Raw genomic sequence first — 23,177 nt, forward strand, 5'->3', positions numbered from 1 at the left:
TTCTTGAGTGTACTATAACTCGTTGATTTGGGAGTTTAGTTGTTGAACAAGTATAGGGAATATTGCGTATTCTGATGTACTTTTGACATTTAAAAGTTTGGGGACTGTTTTGACTGCTAAAATAAGGTTTTTAGCCTGTTCCGAAAGAGTTTCGTAACTACTTGGGTGGCCACACAGGCGTGTGCCTGATCACACAACCGTGTGAAATTAGAAATTAGGGTTTCCGGGCTGATTTGGGTGCCACACGGCCATGTGGCTGATTTGGGGATTTTGTCGATTTTCACACAGTCGTGTCCCTCGGCACACGAGCTTGTGTGATTAGGAATTAGGGATTGAGTGATTTGGTGCCACACGGCCTGGCTACACGACTGTGTAGCTAATTTGAGGATTTGGGGATTCCACACGGGCATGTATTTTGGACACACGACCGTGTCTGGTGGGCACACGGGAGTGTGAAACCCTTACACTGTCGTATCAGCCCTGTGCTCAAAGTTAGTACAAATAGACAGGGAGTTACACGGCCTGTTTCCACGGCCATGTCCCTAGTCCACACGGGCGTGTGCCTTAGTCACACGGTCGTGTACCTCACTTCACACGGGCGTGTGCCTCAGTCACATGGTCGTGTGTCCTTCTTTACGCGGGCTTTTGACCTCCCACACGGCCTGGGCAATTCCACACGGCCAGAGCATACGAACATGTGGTTTGAAGGCACTTGTTTCGATTCTCTATGTGTTTCTCATCTAAAAATGTGTCTGCGTGCTTCAACCCTTGTCTAAGCTTTAGTAAGGGTCAATAAGACTTCGATTTGGGCTTCAGTGGTTAAGTGTTATTTGTAATTGTTGTGTGAGATGTCTAATTCTGAACCCGATTAACTGAATGTGGGTGTGCATATCTATTCTGTCTGACTATCTGTGAATGTGTCACTATTCTATAAGATTTTGTACATACACATACATTTGCATAAAGTAAAGATTTGGGTGGGACTGCGAAGAAAAAGAAGTCTGATTCTGATCTGATCTGACAGTTTTACTGCAACTTATTTGTACAGCGATTTATTGCATTGTACTGCATGTATGTCAGCTTTGTTACGTATCATTATATGATTTAGTAGTGTAACTGCATGTTGATAAGCCATCGTTGCCGGGCAACCCGGGGTGGTAGTTGTTCGATATTGAATTGTGTACTGTATTTCTGTTCTTAATCTTGTTTCGAACTCACACTGAGCTCGTGTAGCTCACCCTCTCTTAGTGTTTCCCTTTTAGGTACCTTTTTCAGAATTTTTGACGCTAGACTCGATTTGCAGAGGTCTCAGACAGTCTCAGCGGGAAATAAGCTATTAGTTTGTGTTTTCAGTTTCTACTTTGTTATTCAATTTTGAAATGTAAGGTTTTTTTGAAAACTATGGTACAATTCCGTTTTAAGTTTTATTCGCTTTTATTCCGCTTATTATACTACCTTAATTGTAATTTTACTGATTGGATTTTAAAAGATAAAATATTAAGATTCGACATGTTAATTGTTTTGTAAAAAAATTACCTACGATCACTTCGGTGATCAATGTGACATCCGGGATTTGGTCTAAACTTCTAGGTCATGTTTAGGGTGTTACAATACAAGGTAAGCATGGACTCTTGACGGTTAAGCAATTGGTGTTTCAATTCAATTCAATCTAATATTCATGATCCCAATGATTAAATAGGGTAATTTGATTTGACCCAATATCCAAAATATGTTTCTTCAAGTGTTATAATCTTCAATAATCAGCTAGACATCATCCACATAATCAACACAACTCATATATATTGTTCAATAATTGCCAACATCTCAAATATGGAATTTATCTTAAACAACTTCAATAATAAGGGAGTGGACACTTCATTGACACTTAATTACCAATTCGATATTTTACAATAATTTTTAAATTGTAAATAATAAAGATCAAAGACACATCAATTATAAATTCCATCCTGAATCTTCTCGATGATATATATTTTTTAAATGGGAAAAGAAAACCCGTTAAATCTTACTCTAAAAATACTAGTTTACTTTAACAATTGAAAATATCTTAATTTTGTTAAATTTATTTTTAAAAAAGTACACATAAAAAAATTCAACAATAAATAATACTAAAAAAATCATGACTTTATAACTCTTGTAGCAACTAACTCCATCAATAATCAATAGTCCTTTTACATCTCTTTCCAAAACTTAATGCTGAACCAAATCATAGGAAAGGAAATCCAGGAGCCATTTTCTTGGGTTCCATGAACATCTAGCAGAATATTTAATATTATGAGTCCATTAATGGAGTTAAAAATGAAAAATATTATGAGTTGATATGAAGCTTCCAATGTTGAATCCCTCTTCTAACATCAGTTTTTGGAATCTTTAGATAGCAGCCTTTTCTTTCTTTCTTTTTTATTAAGCATAATCCCTTATTAAGCTACGCAACATGTGACTTAGAATTGTAAAATAAATTTTCTTTCAAATAAATCCTTTTTATAGTTAAATTCTGATAGGTAGAAATCTTTGAGAAAGTCAATTCAAACTTTTACTTATGTTGATATGGCCACAAAATCAAACAGTCAATATATCACTAAAGGAAAAGAATCTGTGAGATTATTCTCGGATATATATCAAAATTATATATCAACTATGATTTAATCTGTAATTATATACATGAATTTTAATTTGATTCAATTCTTATAAATTATTAACACAATTATTGATATAATATCATTTTATGTTTATACATAAATAACTATATCTATCCAAGATAAATATAATTTAATGTATTTATTTTTCAAAATATGTATGATTAAATCAAAATTAAAGTTTCAAGTATTTATTTGAGCCACAATTAAAGTTTCATGGCACCACAATTGCACATTAAATCAAAGCTCATATATAATTTTGAAATTTATCCCTAATAATAATTAGTCTAAACTTTGTACCTAGTTCTTGGATATTTTGGATGGAAGTAGTAATGAATTGCATTTCATCAAAAAAGTAAGGTTAAAATATGCCATTAGTCCTCGTATTTTTCACGAATTTAAAATTTTATCTTTATACTTTTATTTTTAGGAATTTAGTTCTTCTACTTTTTCAAGTTTCAAAATTCAAGTTCAGCTATTAACACCGTTAAAATTATTTTGTTAAATTCAGATTAATTACAGTATTATTATTTTTTTAAATACATTCCTACCAAGTGAAGGTTTTTTAATTAAAATATTCGAATCCTACGAATATTTATGAATGAATGAACTATAGACACACATTCTTTTTCAATGTAATAGTGTTATTAGAAATATCTATGGGTTAGATGAACCAAGGTCCAGTTTTTTAAAAAAAATTCAAGTTTATTTTATTAAAAAAAAAAGAAGAAGTTTGAGCATGAACCGAAGTCTTTGTATTGTCAAGCAGATATGCATGCGAAAATTATGTTAGTTAAACTGATTAATTGTAAGTTTAAAAAACAAAGTTAGGGATGAAGTAATTGTAAATCCATTTTGACTGAAAATGTGGGTGGTAAGTAGAATCAAAACTTTTAAAATGAAACTAATTCCAGCTTTTCATCTTTTTAAATCATAAAGTTATACAAATAATCAAATAAAAAAATTACGATTTCTTAAAATATAAATTAATGAAATTTTATAATATAAGAATACTATTTATATAGGAATTTCACTAAATGGATATATAGTTTCTTTTTTAAGAGAACCGGAGCTTCGTTAAATAAGATTAATATCCTGACTGTTAACGCCTAGGAGGCCTGTTAACTTCAACTAAATCAAACAACCAAAAGGGCTGTTCTTTTTGCCCAAACAAATCTAAAACCAGTCCCAATCCCATTCATCCTGATCTATCAAGCTTGTTATACTAATATTCATATTATATTTTACTTTTTTTTATTAAAAAAATTAAGCAAATTAGTTCTTATATATGAATAATAAGAGCAAATTGATTTTTTTACTTAAAATTTCATTTATTTGTACTGTAAAATATTGGCATGACTGACGAAATAATCAAACAGTGACACGTGATGGTACCTCATGCTAAGTAGAGGGATTGGGTTTTAACAGTAAAAATGGATGAAATTTTTAATAGAAAAATCAATTTGTTCTTTGATCTAATAACAAGAAATAATTTAAAATAAAAAAGACTAAATACAATCCGATGTCTAATACAAGAATTTTCATCATAAACTTTCCTAATTTTTGTTGTTTTCTGAAATGATCCTATCAATATAGTAAAGTTATAACGTATACATTAACATTATACATGCACTCAATTGATCATGCTCAAGATTTGTACACTTGAATGTGTCTAATATTTTTCATATTTTAACTAATTGAAATTGAAAGGGATACATACATGTATGATTGAGTGCATAATTACTACACTTATTTTATTAAATGTTATTATATTTATGTTGTCACTAATTGAAATTGTATTTAATATTTAAAAAATTTCACAATGTCTAATGTTATTATATTCATATTTTAACTAATTAAAATTGATTAATTTATAAATAAGTTTATAATAATTATATTGTATTAAATATTACTTCCTTTATTCACTCACTAATTGAGATTGAAATTAATTATTAATTATACGATTTGTTATGGTGTTTACCACTATCGACTCATTATTCGTCTGGGCTTGACCCGATCCTCTTTAGTAGTGATAGCATACATAGTTCGCTTTCATGAGTTCGCATCATCATGCAAGCGAACCTACACTTAGGGAACACGTGTTAACTTTAGAATAAGGTACACGTTGGCATGCATGGGGGCTTACCTAGGACATTACATTCAGGAATCATATCATATAAATAGGAAAATTAGTCTCCTTCAGAGGGATACTCACAAAAACACTCAACAATATGGTGTGTTGAACATGGATAGGCATCCGATGATCAGAAATTCAAAAAAAAAAAAGATAACTCACCGTAACAAGAACTTCCCTAGCAACTTCCCATTAGATCAAGTTGGAGGTTTTGACACCGACAATCAACCTCGAGAGATGGACCATTTCACTGGTTGGTTCGCTGATCGAACAGAGAACTTAGGTAACTCAAGCCAAAGAGGTGCCTCAAACTCTTTTGATCTCAATGTTCCTTTTGGTTAGGGGCTATCTTCAGGGGTGAGCGAAATTCAATTCGACTCGAAAAAATCGAAAAAAATCGAATTTCGAGTTAGACAATCGAGTTATTCGAGCTATTCGAGTCAACTCAAATTTTTTTTGAATTAAGAGTTCGAATCGAGTGGAGTTTTCGAATTCGAATAATTTGAATATTAAACTATAATATTTTACATTTTTACCCCAAACTCCCAAACCTTTTTATTTTTCCCTCAAAACTTTTACTCGCCTCCTATCCCAATCCCCCCATCTACCCAAAATCTATTTCCCACCAAAATTTTACTTTTCCTCAAAATTTTACTCCTAAAAACCCTCAAAATTTTTTATTTTCCCTCTAAAATTTTACTCCCTCCCACTTTCCCCCTAAAACTTTTACTTCCTTCCCATCCCACCCCCCATCTACCCCAAACCCATCCCCCCTATTTTTTTTAATATTTTCCCTCCAAAATTTTACTCTCCTTATTTACTTTCCCTCAAACTTTTACTCTCTAAAACTTTTTATTTTCCCCTAAACTTTTACTTCTCACTCTTTACTCTCAAATAAATAATCAAAATTACCCAAAAAAAATCTCTAAACATAAATAGTAATAATTTTATTTATATCTACTATTTACATTATTAAATTAAATTTCACATTTTATATTCTTTATATTATTGAATTATTTAGTCATATTGAATATTTATATTAAAATTGAATTATTAATGATGCCATAAAATATTCGTGTTAAAATTTTATATTGGTATCAATTTCACATTTTATCTTTAAAATAACTTTTATTAAAAAATTACATTTTTACATTTAATATATTTTTTAATTCTAAAATATATAGTGACAAGAATATGAAGATAATTGGAACAACTAAGCAAGCAAAGAAGCTAACCCGTATATAAAATATTAATAAATAAATTATGAGGTGATGAAAGTTAACAAAAAATTTGATTACGGTGGCCAAATTTTATTACGATGGGTGACAGTGGTTACCATGACCCAAAATTATTTTTTAAAAATTAACTCGAACAAATATATTCGATTCGAATTCCATCTCACTCGACTCGATTCGAGAAAATTTCAAATCAAATTAGGATGATAAAATATGATTAGTCAACTAGATTAAGTCGAAATTTTTTCATTCAATTCAATCGAACGCTCACCCCTAGCTGTCTTTTTCCTCTAATCAGGGAGCATTACCACAACAATTATTTGGTTTGCAAGAATAGCTACGACTAATGAAGGAGTAGATGACTCAACAGAGTACCAGGTTCGAGCAGCAACAATACTTGTTTCACCAAGAGTTGTTAAGATAGAATGAAGAATTAAGGAGAAAGATGCAATTCGACCATTCTAATATCCAAGAAAAATGAGATGGATGCTTTGCGTAGATACATTCAAGCGTTACACCCTAATGTATAGGATATGGATTGGTTGTCGATTTTAACAACCCCTTATCTCCAATGGTTGCAGCTGTGGGCCTTTCGCCACAGTTCAAAGTATCAAAAGAGATGTTTGAAGGTATAAGGGACCTAAGAGCACATCTCATACAATATAATGATTATATGAATGTGTTAGGGGCTTTTGACGCGACGAAGTGTAAGCTTTCTTGACAACTCTCAGGGGAAGCGCGAAGGATCGGTACTTATCTTTGCCACAGGGTTCTATTTGAAGCTTCTTACAATTGGGTCAAATGTTTTGGGGTAGGTTTCACGCCCATAGAAGGATAATGAGCACCCTAGTGTTTTTAATGTCAATGAAGTAGAGAGATGGAGAATATTTATAAGATTATGTAAAACGGTTTTATGTAACCATGTTGAACACGAAAAACTTGGAAGATCAATGGGCTATTAATGCCTTTATTGTGGGAGTTCAAAATGAGTATGTTCAGTCCTCATTCACTGATAGTAGACCGCATAGTTTGGCAGACTTATATAAGAGGGCGCATAAGTTTGCTGAAGCCAATGAAATTAAGAGAATAGCTCGTGATACCTTTCAGAGGGATGATAGACAGTTTAGAAGTCGTCAAAGTGTGCGTGGCTAGCAAGGTCCTTCTTCTCAGAACCTACGGGTCAGGGATAAAAAATGAGTTATTCACAAAATGTGACACCAAGGGCATCCCAAAAGCCTTAGGGTAAACACACGAGAAGGTATGTTTCTCATGGAAAATTTAAAGTTTACACTTCTTCAAATGTTTCGCGTGCCTATATCTTTAATCAGGTGAGAACCTTCGAAATTTTATCGAGTCCACCACCTATGCTACCCAATTAGTTGAAGTTTAATTCAAGGGACAAATGTAGTTTTCATAATGACAAAGGTCACAAGATAGATGATTGTTTCTTTTTGAAGGATTCATTGAGGAAGCTGTCAAAAATGACGAACTAAAAGATTTTGTAGCACAGGAAGCTTCATCATTGCGATAGAGATCACGAGGTACTGATAAAGAAAACAGATGGTCAGAGGCACAATACATGTCATGTTGGTACAAATGAAGAATGGGTGACGTCTAACACAAAGAGAAAGGCTCATTTTGGAAGTATGATGTCTATTAGTTCACCCAAGAGGTTACGTTAGCAAAAGAAATAGAGAGTAAAATTTTATGAGGAAGATAATGATTCAGTGTGCGGCAAGGAAGGAAATGACCTATAGTGGTGACAACAACTAGTGTTAGATTTGAGGTTAGGATAATTCTAGTTGATAGTGGAAGTGTTGTAATGGTTTTAACTTGGGAAGTGTATCATAAGATGGGATTGGAAGAACAGGCTTTGAAGAAGGTGAGCCCTTTATATGGCTAACCAATCCGTCGAGGTAAAAGGGTGTATCACTCTACCTGCTACCCTTAGGGATGGTGAGCACACTACTATAGAATACGTTTAATTTTTTTGTGGTAGACTATCCCATAGCTTACAACGCCATTTTTGAGCACTTTATTATGCGAATGACCAGAATGATGATTGCCACTTTTTGCATGAAAATCAAATTCCCTACCAAAACAATGGTGGGATTCATGAATTCTAACCAGTAATTAGCCAAACAATGCCATATGTTGTCAGTTAAATAGACTCGCGAGCAGAAGCTACAAGATCAAAGTTCGCAATAGGTAGATGTAGCTAGTCAAGTTTTAGATTTGAATAGTTTGGATGTTAAAAGCGAGGAAAGAGTTTGCTAGCCAGAGGCGATAAAGGCAATAGAAACTTTGCAATTATTTTATGATGACATATAAAAGTTAGTGAGGATTTCATCGACATTAGTAAAAGAGGAAAATAATGACTTAGTATAGTGTTTAAGGGAGAATTCAGATATTTTTACATGGTCAGAAGCGGACATGCCTGGTGTGGTTCCACAAGTGATTGCGTATCGGCTGAATGTGTTTTTCGAAGTTAAGTCGATTAAGCAAAATAGAATAAGGTTCTCTCTACAGGTTGTGGAAGCCATTAGACAAAAAGTAGGAAATTGCTTTTAGTGGTGGTTATTCGAGAAATGGCGTACCCTGACTAGGTATCAAATGTTGTCATGGTAAAAAAGGCTAAAGGCAAATGGAGAATTTGTATTGATTTTAGTTTTTAGTATTGGAATGTGATGTTTCAAACATTGGCATAAGAGCGGTTCTAATGCAAGACAAGTGCTCAATTGCTTACTTTAGTGAAAAACTCAATATTGCTCAAGTAAATTATTCGACTTATGACAAGGAGCTCTTAGCATTGGTTCGAGCTCTTGAGGCACCCTTTGTCACCGCTTAGTTCGTATCATAATCATTTCCCTATCTCAATCGCAATCACTCGTTCTTCTTCTCCTTCGATTCTAATCACTCACAAGGAAAACTCTCAAAGATCAAATTTACTCTTTTGTCCCTTTCTTCTATTTTCTTTCTTCTCCAAATGATACCCCCAAATTATACCAAATTTCAAAGGAAAAAATAAAAAAAGAAGAAGATAGAAACAGTTAAGAAATATTATTAGGCCATTTTTATTTATTTAATCTCTCTAGTCTTAGAAATATCCATTCTTATATTTTTTAGAGAAGGAAAAAATAGAGGTTTTTTATTGGAATAATCTCTAAAAGGTTATTTCTTTATAATATAATTCATTAAGAGAATCAAAGTGAAGAAATAGAGAAATTTTTTACCAAAATTGGTAGCTTAATTAGATAAAAAGATAGTTTTTCTCCTCAACATGCTTGTATGATATTAAGCGTATCTATAAGGTTGTTTGCAATCTAGAGATTAGCAAAGCTAGCTTGATCAGATATAGTGCATGTTCATGAAAAAGTGTAGTGGGGCAAATGTGCAGAATCGATGGAATGATGGTGTGTCGTAAGGTGGGAGGATTGTGGAGTTGTTTGATAATGAGGGTCTAGTGTTGGCCTTGAGCGGTGTACTGGTGGCATGGACTAGTGGAATAGGTGTAGGGACAACTTGATCTAATGATGTAAGAATGTATGGGTTTGGTGCAATAAGATGGCCAGGTCACGTTGGAGGTTAGGTGGCTAGAAGCTAGTCAAAGCACTGATATAAAGTTGTGTTGGTGTTGTCTTATGGTACAATGAGCATCTTTAGGTGGCTAGAAGAAGCATTGGTTAGATATAGTGGCTATGTTAAGGCAGAGGGGCCTTGATTAATATAGTGGTGCGACTAAATTAGAGGCCTACTTGCAACTTGAAGCTAGGAACGATTGGGCTTTGTAGCAATAGTGGATGTAATTGTGGGTGTTGAATTTTGTATTGGGCAGTATGTTCTTAGTGATTAGAGCTACAATGCAAGGTTGATGGTAACTAAAGGCATGGGGCAATGGATATTGTGAAGAGTTAGATGAAGGTGCAAGGCAAGGTTACGGGAGAGGGCTTTGGTCAATAAGTGAAGGGTGGCTAGTGGTTAACACAAGGGCGGTTGAAGAAAGAAAGAAAAATTTGGTGGTAAAAATAAAATGAAATTTGATTGGTGAAAAGTTTGAGGACTAAATTGATGAAATTTATAAATACAGAGGTTAAATATATTGGATTATTGAGAATTAAGACCAAATTGATAGAATGTGTAAATGTTGAGTGTCGAAACCATTTTTTCAAATTTAAAGAAAAACGGGGAATCGACTTTAGAAACGAAAATGTGGAGTCGCCACCAATCTTTTTTGATGAGGTGTGATTGGATCACCAAGAAGTTTGGTCATTTTAATAAAACATTTTGGCTTACTAAAACAACAATTTTGGTCTACGAATTTTGAAAAAATGGGTTCGGGAGTCGGTTACGTATGAGGAAGGATTAGCGCCCTCATTACGCCCAAAATTGGTACCAAATCGATCAGATACTATCCTTATGTCTAAGATTTAAAAATGTTTTTGAAACGTGGTTCCTTTTAATAACATTTGAATAACCCGAGTTGGTCATCAAGATTCTCTTACTTAAGAGGAATATAGCATCACATGCAGCACGATAGGACATGATCCTTTATGCCCTCGAAAACATGATAAATTTCGACTTCCAAAGGTTTATATGTTGAAAACCACAAAAGGATGTCCAATAATTTAGTCCAACGAGAAAATTGAAACCCAGCACAGTAGGGCATGACTCCTCGAATTCCTAGACATCAGACGTTGCCTTATTTTAAAATTTGGAGAACATGAGTGAAATTCTAAAGGAATACTTGATTATTTGGAACAAACAGGAGATCGTAACCCAGCACGATAGGGCACGATTCCCCGAATTGCAAAACATCGAACATTCCCTTCGTGTTGAAGAATTTTTAAAGACATGAATGAAATTCCAAAGGAATGTTCAATTATTTTGAACAAACAGGAAATCGCAACCTAGCACGATAGGGCACGATTCCCCGAATTGCCAAACATCGAACATTACCTTCATTTTGAAGAATTTTTAAAAGCATGAGTGAAATTCCAAAGGAATATTCGATTGTTTTGAACAAATAAGAAATCACAACCCAGCACGATAGGGCACGATTCCTGAATTGCCAAACACCGAGTATTGCCTTCGTTTTAAAGAATTCTTAAATGAATAATTATAAAAATAGCTTAAAATGTGTTAATGCGATTTATAATGAAACGAAATTAATCTTGAAGATTTGCACCTTACAAAACCAAATTTCATAAGCCAAGTGGAAAACAATGATATGAGATAATAGACACATATGAGATACAATCAATTAACAAACTAATAATTAAGTATAACTAACCTAAAAAATGTAACCCGATCACAATCATGCATGAGAAATAATTAATATAATAATACAATGATGAAAATAGCAATATAACAATTCAACACAACCAAAACAATACACACAATAATATGCCACAATAATGTACATAGCATGGTATGAAATAATCAATGCAAGATGTAAAAACAAAATAGCAATTAGAAGCCAATATGCTATAAAACGATTTTAAAATAATAACGAATAAATGGACAAATAATATATAGGTTGACAAATTTGCATAAAACCATGGATATATAATTTTTGAAATAGATATTATAGAATAAAAATTTGAATCAAATTATATGTAAAATATTTTAAACACAAATTAATTTTAAAAAAAATTTGACAATGTACATGATAACTTAAATAATGTATATAATATGAAAGAATAATAAATATACATGACAAGATATAATACACCAAATAGATTTACAAAACATATATACATAAATAACTTTCAAAAATAATTATTTGTAAAAAGAGCATGTACTTAATAATGTATTTAAGATCAAATTAATCTTATTATAAATTATATATGTGCAAATTTTTAAAAATATAATCATGTATACAAAGGAAAAAATTATGCGTAAAATACATGAATTTAAGGAAGCATATGAATCAAACATATGTCTCAATATATGTATATATGTACAAAAAGAATTTTGAAATGAATGATGTATAAAATAATTTTATGAAACAAATTGATTTGGGTTAATGATACATATTGATAATACACACATAAAAATGATGATATATGAAAGTGTATAAAACAAATAAATCGTAGGTAGAACGAATTAAAATATATACATATACGTACACAACTTGAACAATGCAAGGTTAATAAAATAATCTATGGTGATATATTACAAGACGAATAATAAGTGAATTTTAAAAATATATATAAAGAATAAAAACATGAGCTGAAATACAAAAAAAAATACTCAACTGAAGCAAAAATAAAACTGGAAGGATAATTTACGAATAAATAAAAGCCACAAGACAGATCTAAGGATTAAAGCTTGATGCGTACAAATGTCCAAGGACCAAAGCAAAAATTGTCCCCAAATTCTAAAGCGCAGCATTTAACAGTTGGTTAAATTAAAACCAGGTACAAATCTTAGGAACAAATTAAAAAAACAAAAGGGAGTAAAAGGATTCAATTGAATAATGGCGTGAACAGAAAGGACTTATCGTGCAAATGTCCCTCCCAGACCTAACACGCGGATCTTAACCATGCGTGGGTCGGGTCATTGGGTGAAGGCCACCATACAGCGTCGTATTTAGACCACTAAAATTGGTCAAAACGGCGTCGTTTCTTTGCTCCCTTATAAGGCTAAGCATTGCCTTCCTTCAGCCGAACCCTAACGATGCCCTAACCTCCCCCTTTTGTTACTCAGCCAAACCCCAAATGCTTCCCAGGCACCGATGCGCCACCACGAACAGCGACCAGCGCTTTCAGATTCCAAAAGGGTGGCTTGTAGCCTTGAGATCCCATTCAAACTTCGATTTCAGCGAAGTGAAAGGGAAACGATGGCCAGAACGCAAGTATTATCCTCTTTTCTTTTCTTTTCTTTTTCGAATATAAATGAGGGAAAATCGGGGGAAATAAGAAAATGAGTCGAAAACGGGGATCACTTTCTCAAGAAATTACTTTTTTTTATTTTCAATATCTGTGTATTGCATCTGTATTACGTCTGTATTGCATAAAAAAAAGAAGAACCTCCTTACAATCGAAAATAATAGGCTTTATAGTCGAATGTTCAAAATAAAATAAAAATACAATTTTTTTCTTTGTTTTCGTATTGGTTATTGTTGCTGCCGTTGTTTTGTTTTCTTTCGCAGGTACGGAGTGCGTGGCGCGTGTACGGGGGCCGTGTGCTGGCATACGGAGGCGCGGGCATGGCTATGGCTCCAGGAGGTTGTACGGAGGCGTGGAGGCTGTTGGGGTTGTTGCCACGCAAGCAGAAGCTGCTAGGGTTTCTAACTTGGTTCTTAGTTTAGGCATTGGGCTTATTGGGCCATCCGGGTTTTGGGTTAGGTTCTTCTAATTGGGCTGGTTAGTTTGTATTAAGTATGGGGTTTGGGTTATGTAATTGGTCATTTTAATGGACTGTTAACATTTAATTTAATTTTTATTTATTTTGTATTTTGGTTTTTCTTTGGGCCCGGGCAAATTGGCCTGTTTACATTGAGGACTAACTGTGGTATTATGCCAATTAAAAAAGGTCACATCATAATTTTCGTTAACTATTTAATATAGGGTGACCAAAACAAAATCGAACGATAATGTTAGTGACAAAATTGAATTTTTTTTATAATTTGATGACCAAAATAAAAATAATCTAATAATTAGACGACTAATTGTATAATTCGTCTTTTAAAAGTGATATAAAATCTAGCTTCTCTATTTTTTTAATTGATTATTTTCTAATATATGATAAATTACAATTCTCAAATGACATTCATAGTTAATAAATTAATCATATACATTTTTTTTTCAATTTTTTAACATTAATCTCATTATAAGTTTTAATCGTATACTTTTTTTTATACAATGCTTAGAACTACCCATTAGCCCTCCTCAACTCTTAAATAGGATGATAATGTATTTCAACACATTTGAACCCACGACCTCCTGCATTGGCAACAATACTGATGCCAATCGAGTTAAGATTCATGACCAGATTAGCATTACTTCTAAGAAACACTTGTGAGGTAAAAATGTTGCTAAACAATATACTTTTTGAGAGAAAAAGTGTTTTTCTAACCCCCAAGATTGGCCCAAAAGTGGTATTGACATAAGCAAAAAATTTTAACTTCTCCTCAAAAGTGATTTTTGTTTCAAAAGTATTTTTTAAAAGTAATGTTAAATTGACTCTAATCTGCTTTTAGTTCAAAATTAATTAAGCATATAGGTGTGAATGATAATTTAAGTAGAGTAGATTGAATATAATAAAGAAATAAATTAAATGGGATATGGGTAAGCTAAACTTTTGTTGGTAATTTCCATCTTTGGGTAAGCAATAACATTAAATGGCGAACAAAACTTTGAAAATGCATTCAATAAGTTTGAATTCCACGAAGTGCTTGCCTTGCTTCTATTGGCATTATTATGGGTTTGGTTTGGTTTACTTTCTTTTTCCCAAAATCCAAATCGCCAACTTTTTTTTGGTAAAATTTTAGTAAAGGTCCTTGTACTTTTCAGAATATATAATTCTAATCTCCGGGTCAACTTTCTTTTAATGAATCCGTCAAATAAATTAGTGTGGCTTATTCTTTTAAATATGTGATGATAACATATATGGCCTGACTTTTTTTTATAGCTGGACAAACACTATATATTTCTCCCTTTAAAAATTTTTTTTATCCAACAAAAAAAAAGGGGAATGTATATATAAGTAATGGCAACACATAATTTTTGAAAGAATCAAATTATTTGACAGGAAAATTGGGCCTCAAACTGAAATTGTATATTTTAATTTGCAAATGCTAGTACAAATATTTTTACCTCCAAACTCAAAGGAAAAGAAAATTAGTCTTAGAGATTTAATTTCTGAATTTAATAATATTTTACTTCAATCTTTGATACTTTATTTAGCTTGTATTTTGTTAAAAAATTTGTCAATATGGAAAAAAGTTTTAAAAAAGATTACAAAATATTGGTCTTAAGAAACAGTGACCACTTTATTAAATTCATTAATAAATACATACTTCTAAATGTATCCTAACTCCTAAGCCACTTTTTTAAGGAAGGAGTGTGGGTGGTGGAATCCCATTTGACCCACCATTGTCCTTTCCTGGCTCAGCCTAACCACTAAGCAATTGCCATGTGGCGTTCAATTTTGTAGTTGGAAGACATTTCCAACCCAATGTGATTTGCGTTGTTTCTCACGTGTTGACCATTGAAAACCCTTACATAAGAAAGTACGACTGGTAAAACAAGCTGAAGATAAAAGAAGCACACAATATGGACAATGACTTTTTTATAATATATTATTTAAACTTTTACGTATACTTAGAACCAACCTTTCATATATATAAGCCACTTTCTCTTACCATTTTGGCTTGACAGGTAAAGTTTTTCTAAGTCTCTTGAGTTTGAGCTACTACCCCAATGGATGAGATTGAAATTCCTCAATATTTCATCTGCCCCATATCGCTGCAAATCATGAAAGACCCTGTTACAGCTGTTACAGGCATTACTTACGACAGAGAAAGCATAGAGCAATGGCTGAAGACAGCCAAGGACACCATTTGCCCTGTAACCAAGCAGGTTTTGCCATCCGGTTCTTGTTTAACGCCAAATCACACGCTCCGGCGGCTGATTCAGGCTTGGTCCACGGAAAATGCTAGCGGTGGTATCGATAGGGTCCCTACAGCGAAATCTCCTCTCTGTAAGAGTCGTCTTCTTAAAGTCATTCGTGAACTTGAAGTTCCTGGTTTGTATGTAAATGCTTTGAAAAAATTGCAAGTCCTAGCGAAGGACAATAGCAAGTTTATGGAGGAAGCTGGTGTCCCTAAAGCTATGGTTTTGTTGTTGATAAGATGTTGTAATCAAAGTAAAACTATTGGTGTTGAACAAGCTTTGAGAATTCTATATCTTACTTGGACACCATCTGGTGAAATCAAGGCTGCTGTGAATGAAAATCACCGAATCATCGACTGTTTAACATGGATTCAAGGGTGTGACATTGCGAATCCTGTTGTTGTCAAGACTCTTGCCATGCAAGTCCTGAAAAGAGTGATTGAGGCTGCAAATACAAGGTTGCTGGAGAAATTGAAACCCGAATTCATGGAAGAAATGTTAAGGGTACTTAAACTGAAATTCTCTCAACAAGCAACCAAATCCGCCTTGCAAATTCTGATACAAGTATGCCTTTGGGGAAGAAACAGATCAAAAATCATCCAAGCCAACGCGATGTTCGAGCTCGTCGAATTGGAACTCGAAAAACCCGAAAAGAACATCACTGAACTGATCTTCAACCTTTTGGCACATCTATGCTCATGCGCTGATGGAAGAGCCGAGTTTCTTAGCCATGCAGGAAGCATAGCTATGGTGGCTAAAAGGATCCTAAGAGTGTCACCAGCAACAGATGATCAAGCTGTTCACATACTTTCATTAATCTCCAAAAATGCAGCAACAAAAGAAGTCCTTTCAGAGATGTTGAGGGTTGGGGCGGTAACAAAGCTTTGCATGGTGATTCAAGCTGATTGTTCAACCTATCTCAAACAGAAAGCCAGAGAGGTCCTCAGATTGCACTCTAATTTATGGAATAATTCTCCTTGTATTGCTGTTTATCTGTTAACCAGGTACCAAAGGTAGCCTTGGTGACTAAATTATAGGAATGATCACAGTTTAGAGTTGATTAACATGGATACCGGATGAAAATGAAGAAATGTGTATAGTGTATAGTTGATAAAGGTAAAAATCAGAATCCAAATCTGTGTCGTCTTCTCCTAAACATTTGAATTCAAACTTGGATTTGAGTTCTTAATTTGACAGTCAATCACATCTACCTATTTTATATTTCACACCTCAGAAACATGTGTACAGTGTGTATATTTATTATAAATAGAATATTTTAATATTTATATAAAATGAGTTATTGGTAAATTCTTAACCAGACCCAAAAGAAATTATGATTATAATATAAATACCAAATAATTAACCATTTCTTTACTGTTAACTTATAAACAACAACATTATCACTGCTCAAAGGCATGTTTCCAATATGATATTTAAATGGAATTTATGATCTTATTCAAGTTAACATATATTATAAAATCAAATTAATTAAAAATTATAATTTTTAATTTCCAGTTTTATAAAATAATTTAAAAATCAGATGGAATTTCAAAGGGATCAATGTTGAAATAACTTGGTCAATGATTTGCTTTTTTTTCTTTTATTAGTTTACAACTAAATTAACTGTAAAGTCTTGTTACGACTATATCGTCTTTTTTAATTTCGGACTATATTCATCCTTCTTAAAATAATTTAAAGTAATTTAAATTTTTTTAATTTTAAAAGTGAGCAACTAAAGATAATTAATAAAAATGTTAATATCTTTTATTACATAGTTAAATAATTGTCCGAGAATTCTAGACCCATTTTTTTCTTGAATGGAGAAGAGATGCATGGCATTTACTTTTTTTTTTCTAATGAATTTACTACTAAAAATATAAAAAGCTGACATTAATATTAAAATCATAAAATAAATCATCAATAATCAATAAAAAGAACAAATGAATAAATAACTCGTATATAATTGAAAAAAATTACATACAAGCACGATGAGATTTAAATTTAAATGCTCAAGAATCCAAATCCTTAACCTTTAATTAATCAACAATTAATGGGCAAACCCATTAAAGTTTACAGAGCCCAACTTTTATAATGGGCAAACCCAAACCCAAGGTCTACCACTGTCGTCCTGAATTTCTGTAGTCTTGATATAAATTTAAGGGTTAATACTCATTTAGCCCCTGAATTTATCATTTTTCTTAAGTTGGTACTTATAATTTTTTCTAAATTGGTACCCAAATTTTTATTCCGTCAAGGATTTTGATATTTTTCTTAACACCATTAAGTTTCAGGTACGTGACATTCTAAGATCATGTCATGTGTCGTTGATGGTTAAAATCTAAAAAAAATATTTAAAAATCTAAACAATATTTGAAAATTATAAATTTTTTTTTGAAAATATATATTATTCTTTCAGTCTTCTCAGATGCAGTCAATATTGTACTGATGACACACTATTTTTCTACTAGAATTGGTATGTATTGGTATCGGTTTATTTTAATATACAGTTTTAGATTTATCAATATTTTAAAAAAAAAATTAATATATGTATCTAACAATATTTACAAATATCAAATAAATGACACTGAATAAATTTTAAATATAAAAAATTCATCAATTATATAAAACACTCATTAATAAACTCCATAATAAAAATTCATCATTCAATAAATCTAAAATTAAAAAGAAAAAAGAAGTTGAAGTGTGAGTGAGGATTTTCTTCTTTGATAATTGGGTGAGTGGTTTTTTAATTATATATTTTATTTTTTATATTTTAAATATGAAAAAATTTCCCAAAACACATTACTTTGAAGTGTAGCATTTTTTTTATTGGTCAATACATTCCAATTGAGTATTTAGTATATTAGTAAATAGTTTAAAATTTTATATTTTATAATATTATTCATGCATCGATTGGTGAACCATGTTTCGGCCGATGTGATTAGTACTGTCCAAAATTTTTATTAGAGCGGAAACGAGTGTTGCTTGTTTTACTTTAGCACTAGAATGGTGTGAATCAGTCAATACGATTGTAATCGATGAGGAACTGACCACTATATTTGTGATATTTAACTTAATCAGTCATTTTATTTTACATATCTATATATGAAATAGTGAATATATATTAATTATATGATTTTTTTAGGTGTTTTTATATTAATTATATTATATGAAAGTGTGTTTATATTACTTATATTTTGAAAAATATAAATTTACATGAGAGAAAAAGATAAAAAGGAAAACCACAAAATTCATCTAAAATTATACGGATTCTCAACAAAAATTCGTGGACATATATCTCCATTAACAAAATTCTCATGGAAAGTGTCTACGTATAGACAAATATTTCATGCCTATTAATTTTGTATGGTTCCAATATTAGTTGCATGGAGATCAGATTTAATTTCCCCCATGCTTGTTTCGATATATCTACATACGCAATAATAAAGAAAAATCAGAGCGCCAATCTCAAGAAGATGGATAAGAAGACAACAAATGAGATGGAATACAAGAATGGTTCCTCCAAACCCTAGAGTGCAACTTCAACATCTCCCTTGCTTTTTCCTTGGTCTTGTAACTACTATCAAGTTGAAGCACTAAACACAGCTTTGCCACTACCCCAACTTGCAACATCTCTTGAAGTACCCTAGATGTTGCTGAAAACCTGCAAATCGATGACAGAATCCTCACTGCCCTCTCGCTTACCACATGCGAAACCCTGAATATTTTCTTCGACACCATTGCTAGCCCCGCTCCGTGGTTCAAGAACTCCGCCCTCCCTTCGGCGCAACCACAGAGCTGGTCCAAAACAACCATCGCCAGCTCCGAAGCTCTCTTGTCGGAGCTTTCGAGAAGAAGCTCGATCAAGACGAACACGGCTCCTCCTTCCACGGCTTTGATCCTGTTCCTTCCCCATGGACAAAGCTCCACCAGGAGTTTCAATGCTGCCTTGGAGGCTTGTTGCGAGATCTGATCACGCAACGTGTGCACGATTTCGGTGAAGAAATCGGGCGTAAGGCTGATCAAATGGATTGGATCTGCCACTTCAAAAATATCCTTCAACAGCATCGTGGCGTATGCTCGAGATTGGTAGCTATCATTTCTCAGGATTTGCACTAAACTCTCCACAAATTCATAATCATTGCTAATAATACTTATTAGACAGCTTTCCGAGACCTTGATATGATAAAGAATGCTCAACGCTTCATCGCTGGCTTTTAAAAATTCGGGCCCTTCATTGCTTTCGGTTTCAAGTAATAACGTAGAATTATAAGTCTTGATGATTGATACAAGGAATTCAACTGCACCAGCAGCTTCCAAGCAGCTTCTGTTTCTTTCACCTTCGAGGGTGATTGATCTGAGCCTTTTAAGGCATTTGACTTGCATCTCAGGGAACTTTTTCGCATCTTTAAGGAGCTTGGCGATCTGGGTTTTGTCGATGGGAGGCTTCGGTGTTGGGATTCTTTCAACTCCATGGGAAGCATTGACTGTGCACCATGCTTGGATCAAACGACGAAGAGTGTGATTTGGAATTAGATCTGAATCGTGTAACACTTGTTTCGTTACCGGACATACCTTGTTCTTGCATGAAAACAACCATTGCTCTATACTGTCTCTATCGTACGTTATTCCAGTTGAGATGGTAACAGGATCTCTCATTAGTTGAAGGGAAATCGGACAAAGAAAAAGGGAAGGAATCTCAATTTCATCCATACTTTTTATATATATGTATTTTGGAGTTACTAAATCTATAGGCAAAAACAAACAAAAACTAGCTTTTATGACACTCTATATATGGAAGATATGATGATGGGAAATAAAAATGGAATGAAATGTAGTTACCTCAAACTCAGTCTGAAATCAAAACACTTGCAAAAATGGCTGGTGGAAGAGAGGGTTAAGGGAGGCATTTTATACATGGAGAGGAGAAAAATGCATAGACAAATGCAAGCTGTTGATAATAAATAAATAAATAAATAAATAAAGTCAAAACACGCAATGCAAAATTAGAGGGAAATGGAGAAAGGGAAATTAATTAGGACCATTTCCAAGGTTTTGAAAGAAGAAAAGCTCAAAAGGGTCTGGCATCGAATAAAAAATTCGAACGACTTTAGTTTAAAGGCATTAAATGGGGAGCTTTGGGGCAGGCGTCGGTGTTGCAACACCCTGCTCCTCAATCCTTATTCCCACTTTGACTTTCTCTCTTTAAATAATACTTTCTCTTATTATCATTTTCAACTCTTTTTTTTTTTTTTAAAGTTAAATAACTTACCAATATATACGCATAAGGATCAGCAGTAGCGATTTATATGTAATAACAGAGTTTGGATTCATTTCTAATTTGTTTTTTAAAAAAAAAAAGGGTTTGTCTTGTTATGGAGGGTTGCATGGGGTGGTGCCGACAGCTCCTCATGTAGCTCGTGGATATCCGCCCCAGTCCCCACGCATTTTATGGGCTGAGCCTTTAAGAAATCCATGCGACTTTTACTTTGGAGGATGAGGTCAACTGAAAACGATTGATTGCACACCCTTCATCAAACACAAATCACTCTGTCGTTAAAAATAAAAATGTTGGTATGCTAAGAGATCGTCTTTAATGACGTTACCGTTTTATAACCTCTACATTTGTGCCAACTGCACTCATCCATGTATCTATTAATTAATTAATTACTCCAATTTTACTCAAGTAGATCTTTTAAGTAAACAAAATTCATATATATCATATATTATCTTTTTTGATTTTTTATATACTCTTAACTCTCAGTATTTAAACTTAAAAGTGAAAGTTTATTTACGTTTATATACAATTATTTCAACAATAATAGTGTGAATCAAATTAAGATTTTACCCGCAATATATTTATATTTAGTATATCAGCATATTTAATAATTTTTTGACAAGTGCATATATGTTCACGTGTTTATTTTATTTTCCAAGCATTTTTTTATATTGCAATTTTCTTTTAATTTTTTTATTTTGTTGATATAAGGATCGACAGGAAAAGGAATGGGAAGGAGATGACTTTGGTTTACGGATGTCAATTCACCTAAAGAGGAAGAGAGTTAAACAAGAACAAGAGGATATATAAATTGAGGATGTAAGTATAAAGTTGTTTAGAGTAACTTTAGGGTGTCTAGTAGTTTGATCCTTTTTACATTGCTTGCTAGCTCTTTATAGAAAAGGTCTTTTTTGTACATTAGATATGGCAAGATAAACATTTAATCTTGCTTAATGCATAAAAGAAAATCATGGGTGTATACTGTGGGGACTCTATTAATACGAGATTATTATGCTTGAATAGACTCCTTAACATGTCGAGAGTGTGTTCACCCCTCTGTCGAGCGGATGATCTAGTTGAACACCTCTTTAAATCATGATCAATATCAGGTCCATATTATCTAAGAAGTTGATGCATGTTTGCATGACAAAAGTATCTAAGAAGTTGATGCATGTTTGCATGACAAAAGGATATAATATATTAATATTTCACTTTTTTGAGCATATAGTAATATTTTCTTTATATTGCATTTTTTTTTAATTTCAATTTGAGATGAAAGTATGGTTTATTTTATCCATAAACTTTTTCCTAATGGTAACAAAATTAATCTTGTGGAGATTGAAATTCAAGAATTTAAGGAATATAGAGAGCCAATTACATACCAAATTAATATTATTATGTATATTGTGATTCAAGATGTGAGATTTATTTATAATTTTTTTATAATAATTATTTATTTATAAAATATTATCATTAGAAGTCTACGTAACACATGGAACACCTAGATCTAGATTTAAGTATATAAAAAAATATAGGCCAAAAGTCTTTTCCGTTTCATGAGAAAAAGTCCATGATTGTTAGCATAATTTAAGTAATACATGTATATCTGAATATAAAGTATTAACATTATGGATATATCCTTTATATAAAAAATTATCCCACGACTTTAAAGAAAAAAAAAGGATTTAATGAGAAATGCATATATTTGATGGATTCATAATTGTCTGAAATAAACAAGAGTTGGATGTTTTGATATATAGAGGAAATAGGCAATGCAATAAAACAAATGTCCAAGTTGAAAGCCGAGATCGTTTGGCTAAGATGTATGTTGAGAGGCAATTAAGGAAGGGGAGCACAAGTTGCGGATAATAGGGCATTGGGATAAGGGAGTGGTCAATCGGCCTGAGCTGTATATCTTGGGATCCAGGAATGAGACAATTGATTATCGGGCAGTGCCGGCGCCAGACATGGCCATTGTCCGCCAATCAATTCCTACTTATTTATTATCAAAGGATAAGGATTCCTTATTATTATAACTCTAGTTTTCAACCATTTTAGCCTCAAAACTCAAAACAGTAAGGCTCCAAACTTTTTCATCTGCTTCTTATTTTATTTTAATTTTTAATAAAACAGTTCAGCTCCCAAGTTTTTATTTTTGTATAATTGAATTAGAAGAAGGAAATTATTTGGCATCGAATCCAATGGGGGTTGGAATTAAATTCTATTTTTTACAATAGTAAAAATATAATTTTACTATTT

General features: G+C 32.7%; 2 protein-coding genes across 2 annotated transcripts; one reads left to right on the top strand and one right to left on the bottom strand.

Moving 5' to 3' along the window:
• The first annotated feature begins 15,375 nt into the window (after nucleotides 1–15,375).
• On the top strand, nucleotides 15,376–16,704 carry LOC107889223 (E3 ubiquitin-protein ligase PUB24). The gene has a single exon (XM_016813576.2). The coding sequence runs from the start codon at nucleotides 15,449–15,451 to the stop codon at nucleotides 16,655–16,657; it is 1,209 nt and encodes a 402-aa protein (XP_016669065.2). The 5' UTR covers nucleotides 15,376–15,448; the 3' UTR covers nucleotides 16,658–16,704.
• A 2,175-nt stretch (nucleotides 16,705–18,879) lies between these two features.
• Nucleotides 18,880–20,549, bottom strand: LOC107889224 (E3 ubiquitin-protein ligase PUB23). The gene has a single exon (XM_016813577.2). The coding sequence runs from the start codon at nucleotides 20,351–20,353 to the stop codon at nucleotides 19,109–19,111; it is 1,245 nt and encodes a 414-aa protein (XP_016669066.1). The 5' UTR covers nucleotides 20,354–20,549; the 3' UTR covers nucleotides 18,880–19,108.
• Nucleotides 20,550–23,177: the final 2,628 nt, after the last annotated feature.

This window comes from Gossypium hirsutum, chromosome A09 (assembly GCF_007990345.1).
Source record: "Gossypium hirsutum isolate 1008001.06 chromosome A09, Gossypium_hirsutum_v2.1, whole genome shotgun sequence".
NCBI lineage: Eukaryota > Viridiplantae > Streptophyta > Magnoliopsida > Malvales > Malvaceae > Gossypium > Gossypium hirsutum.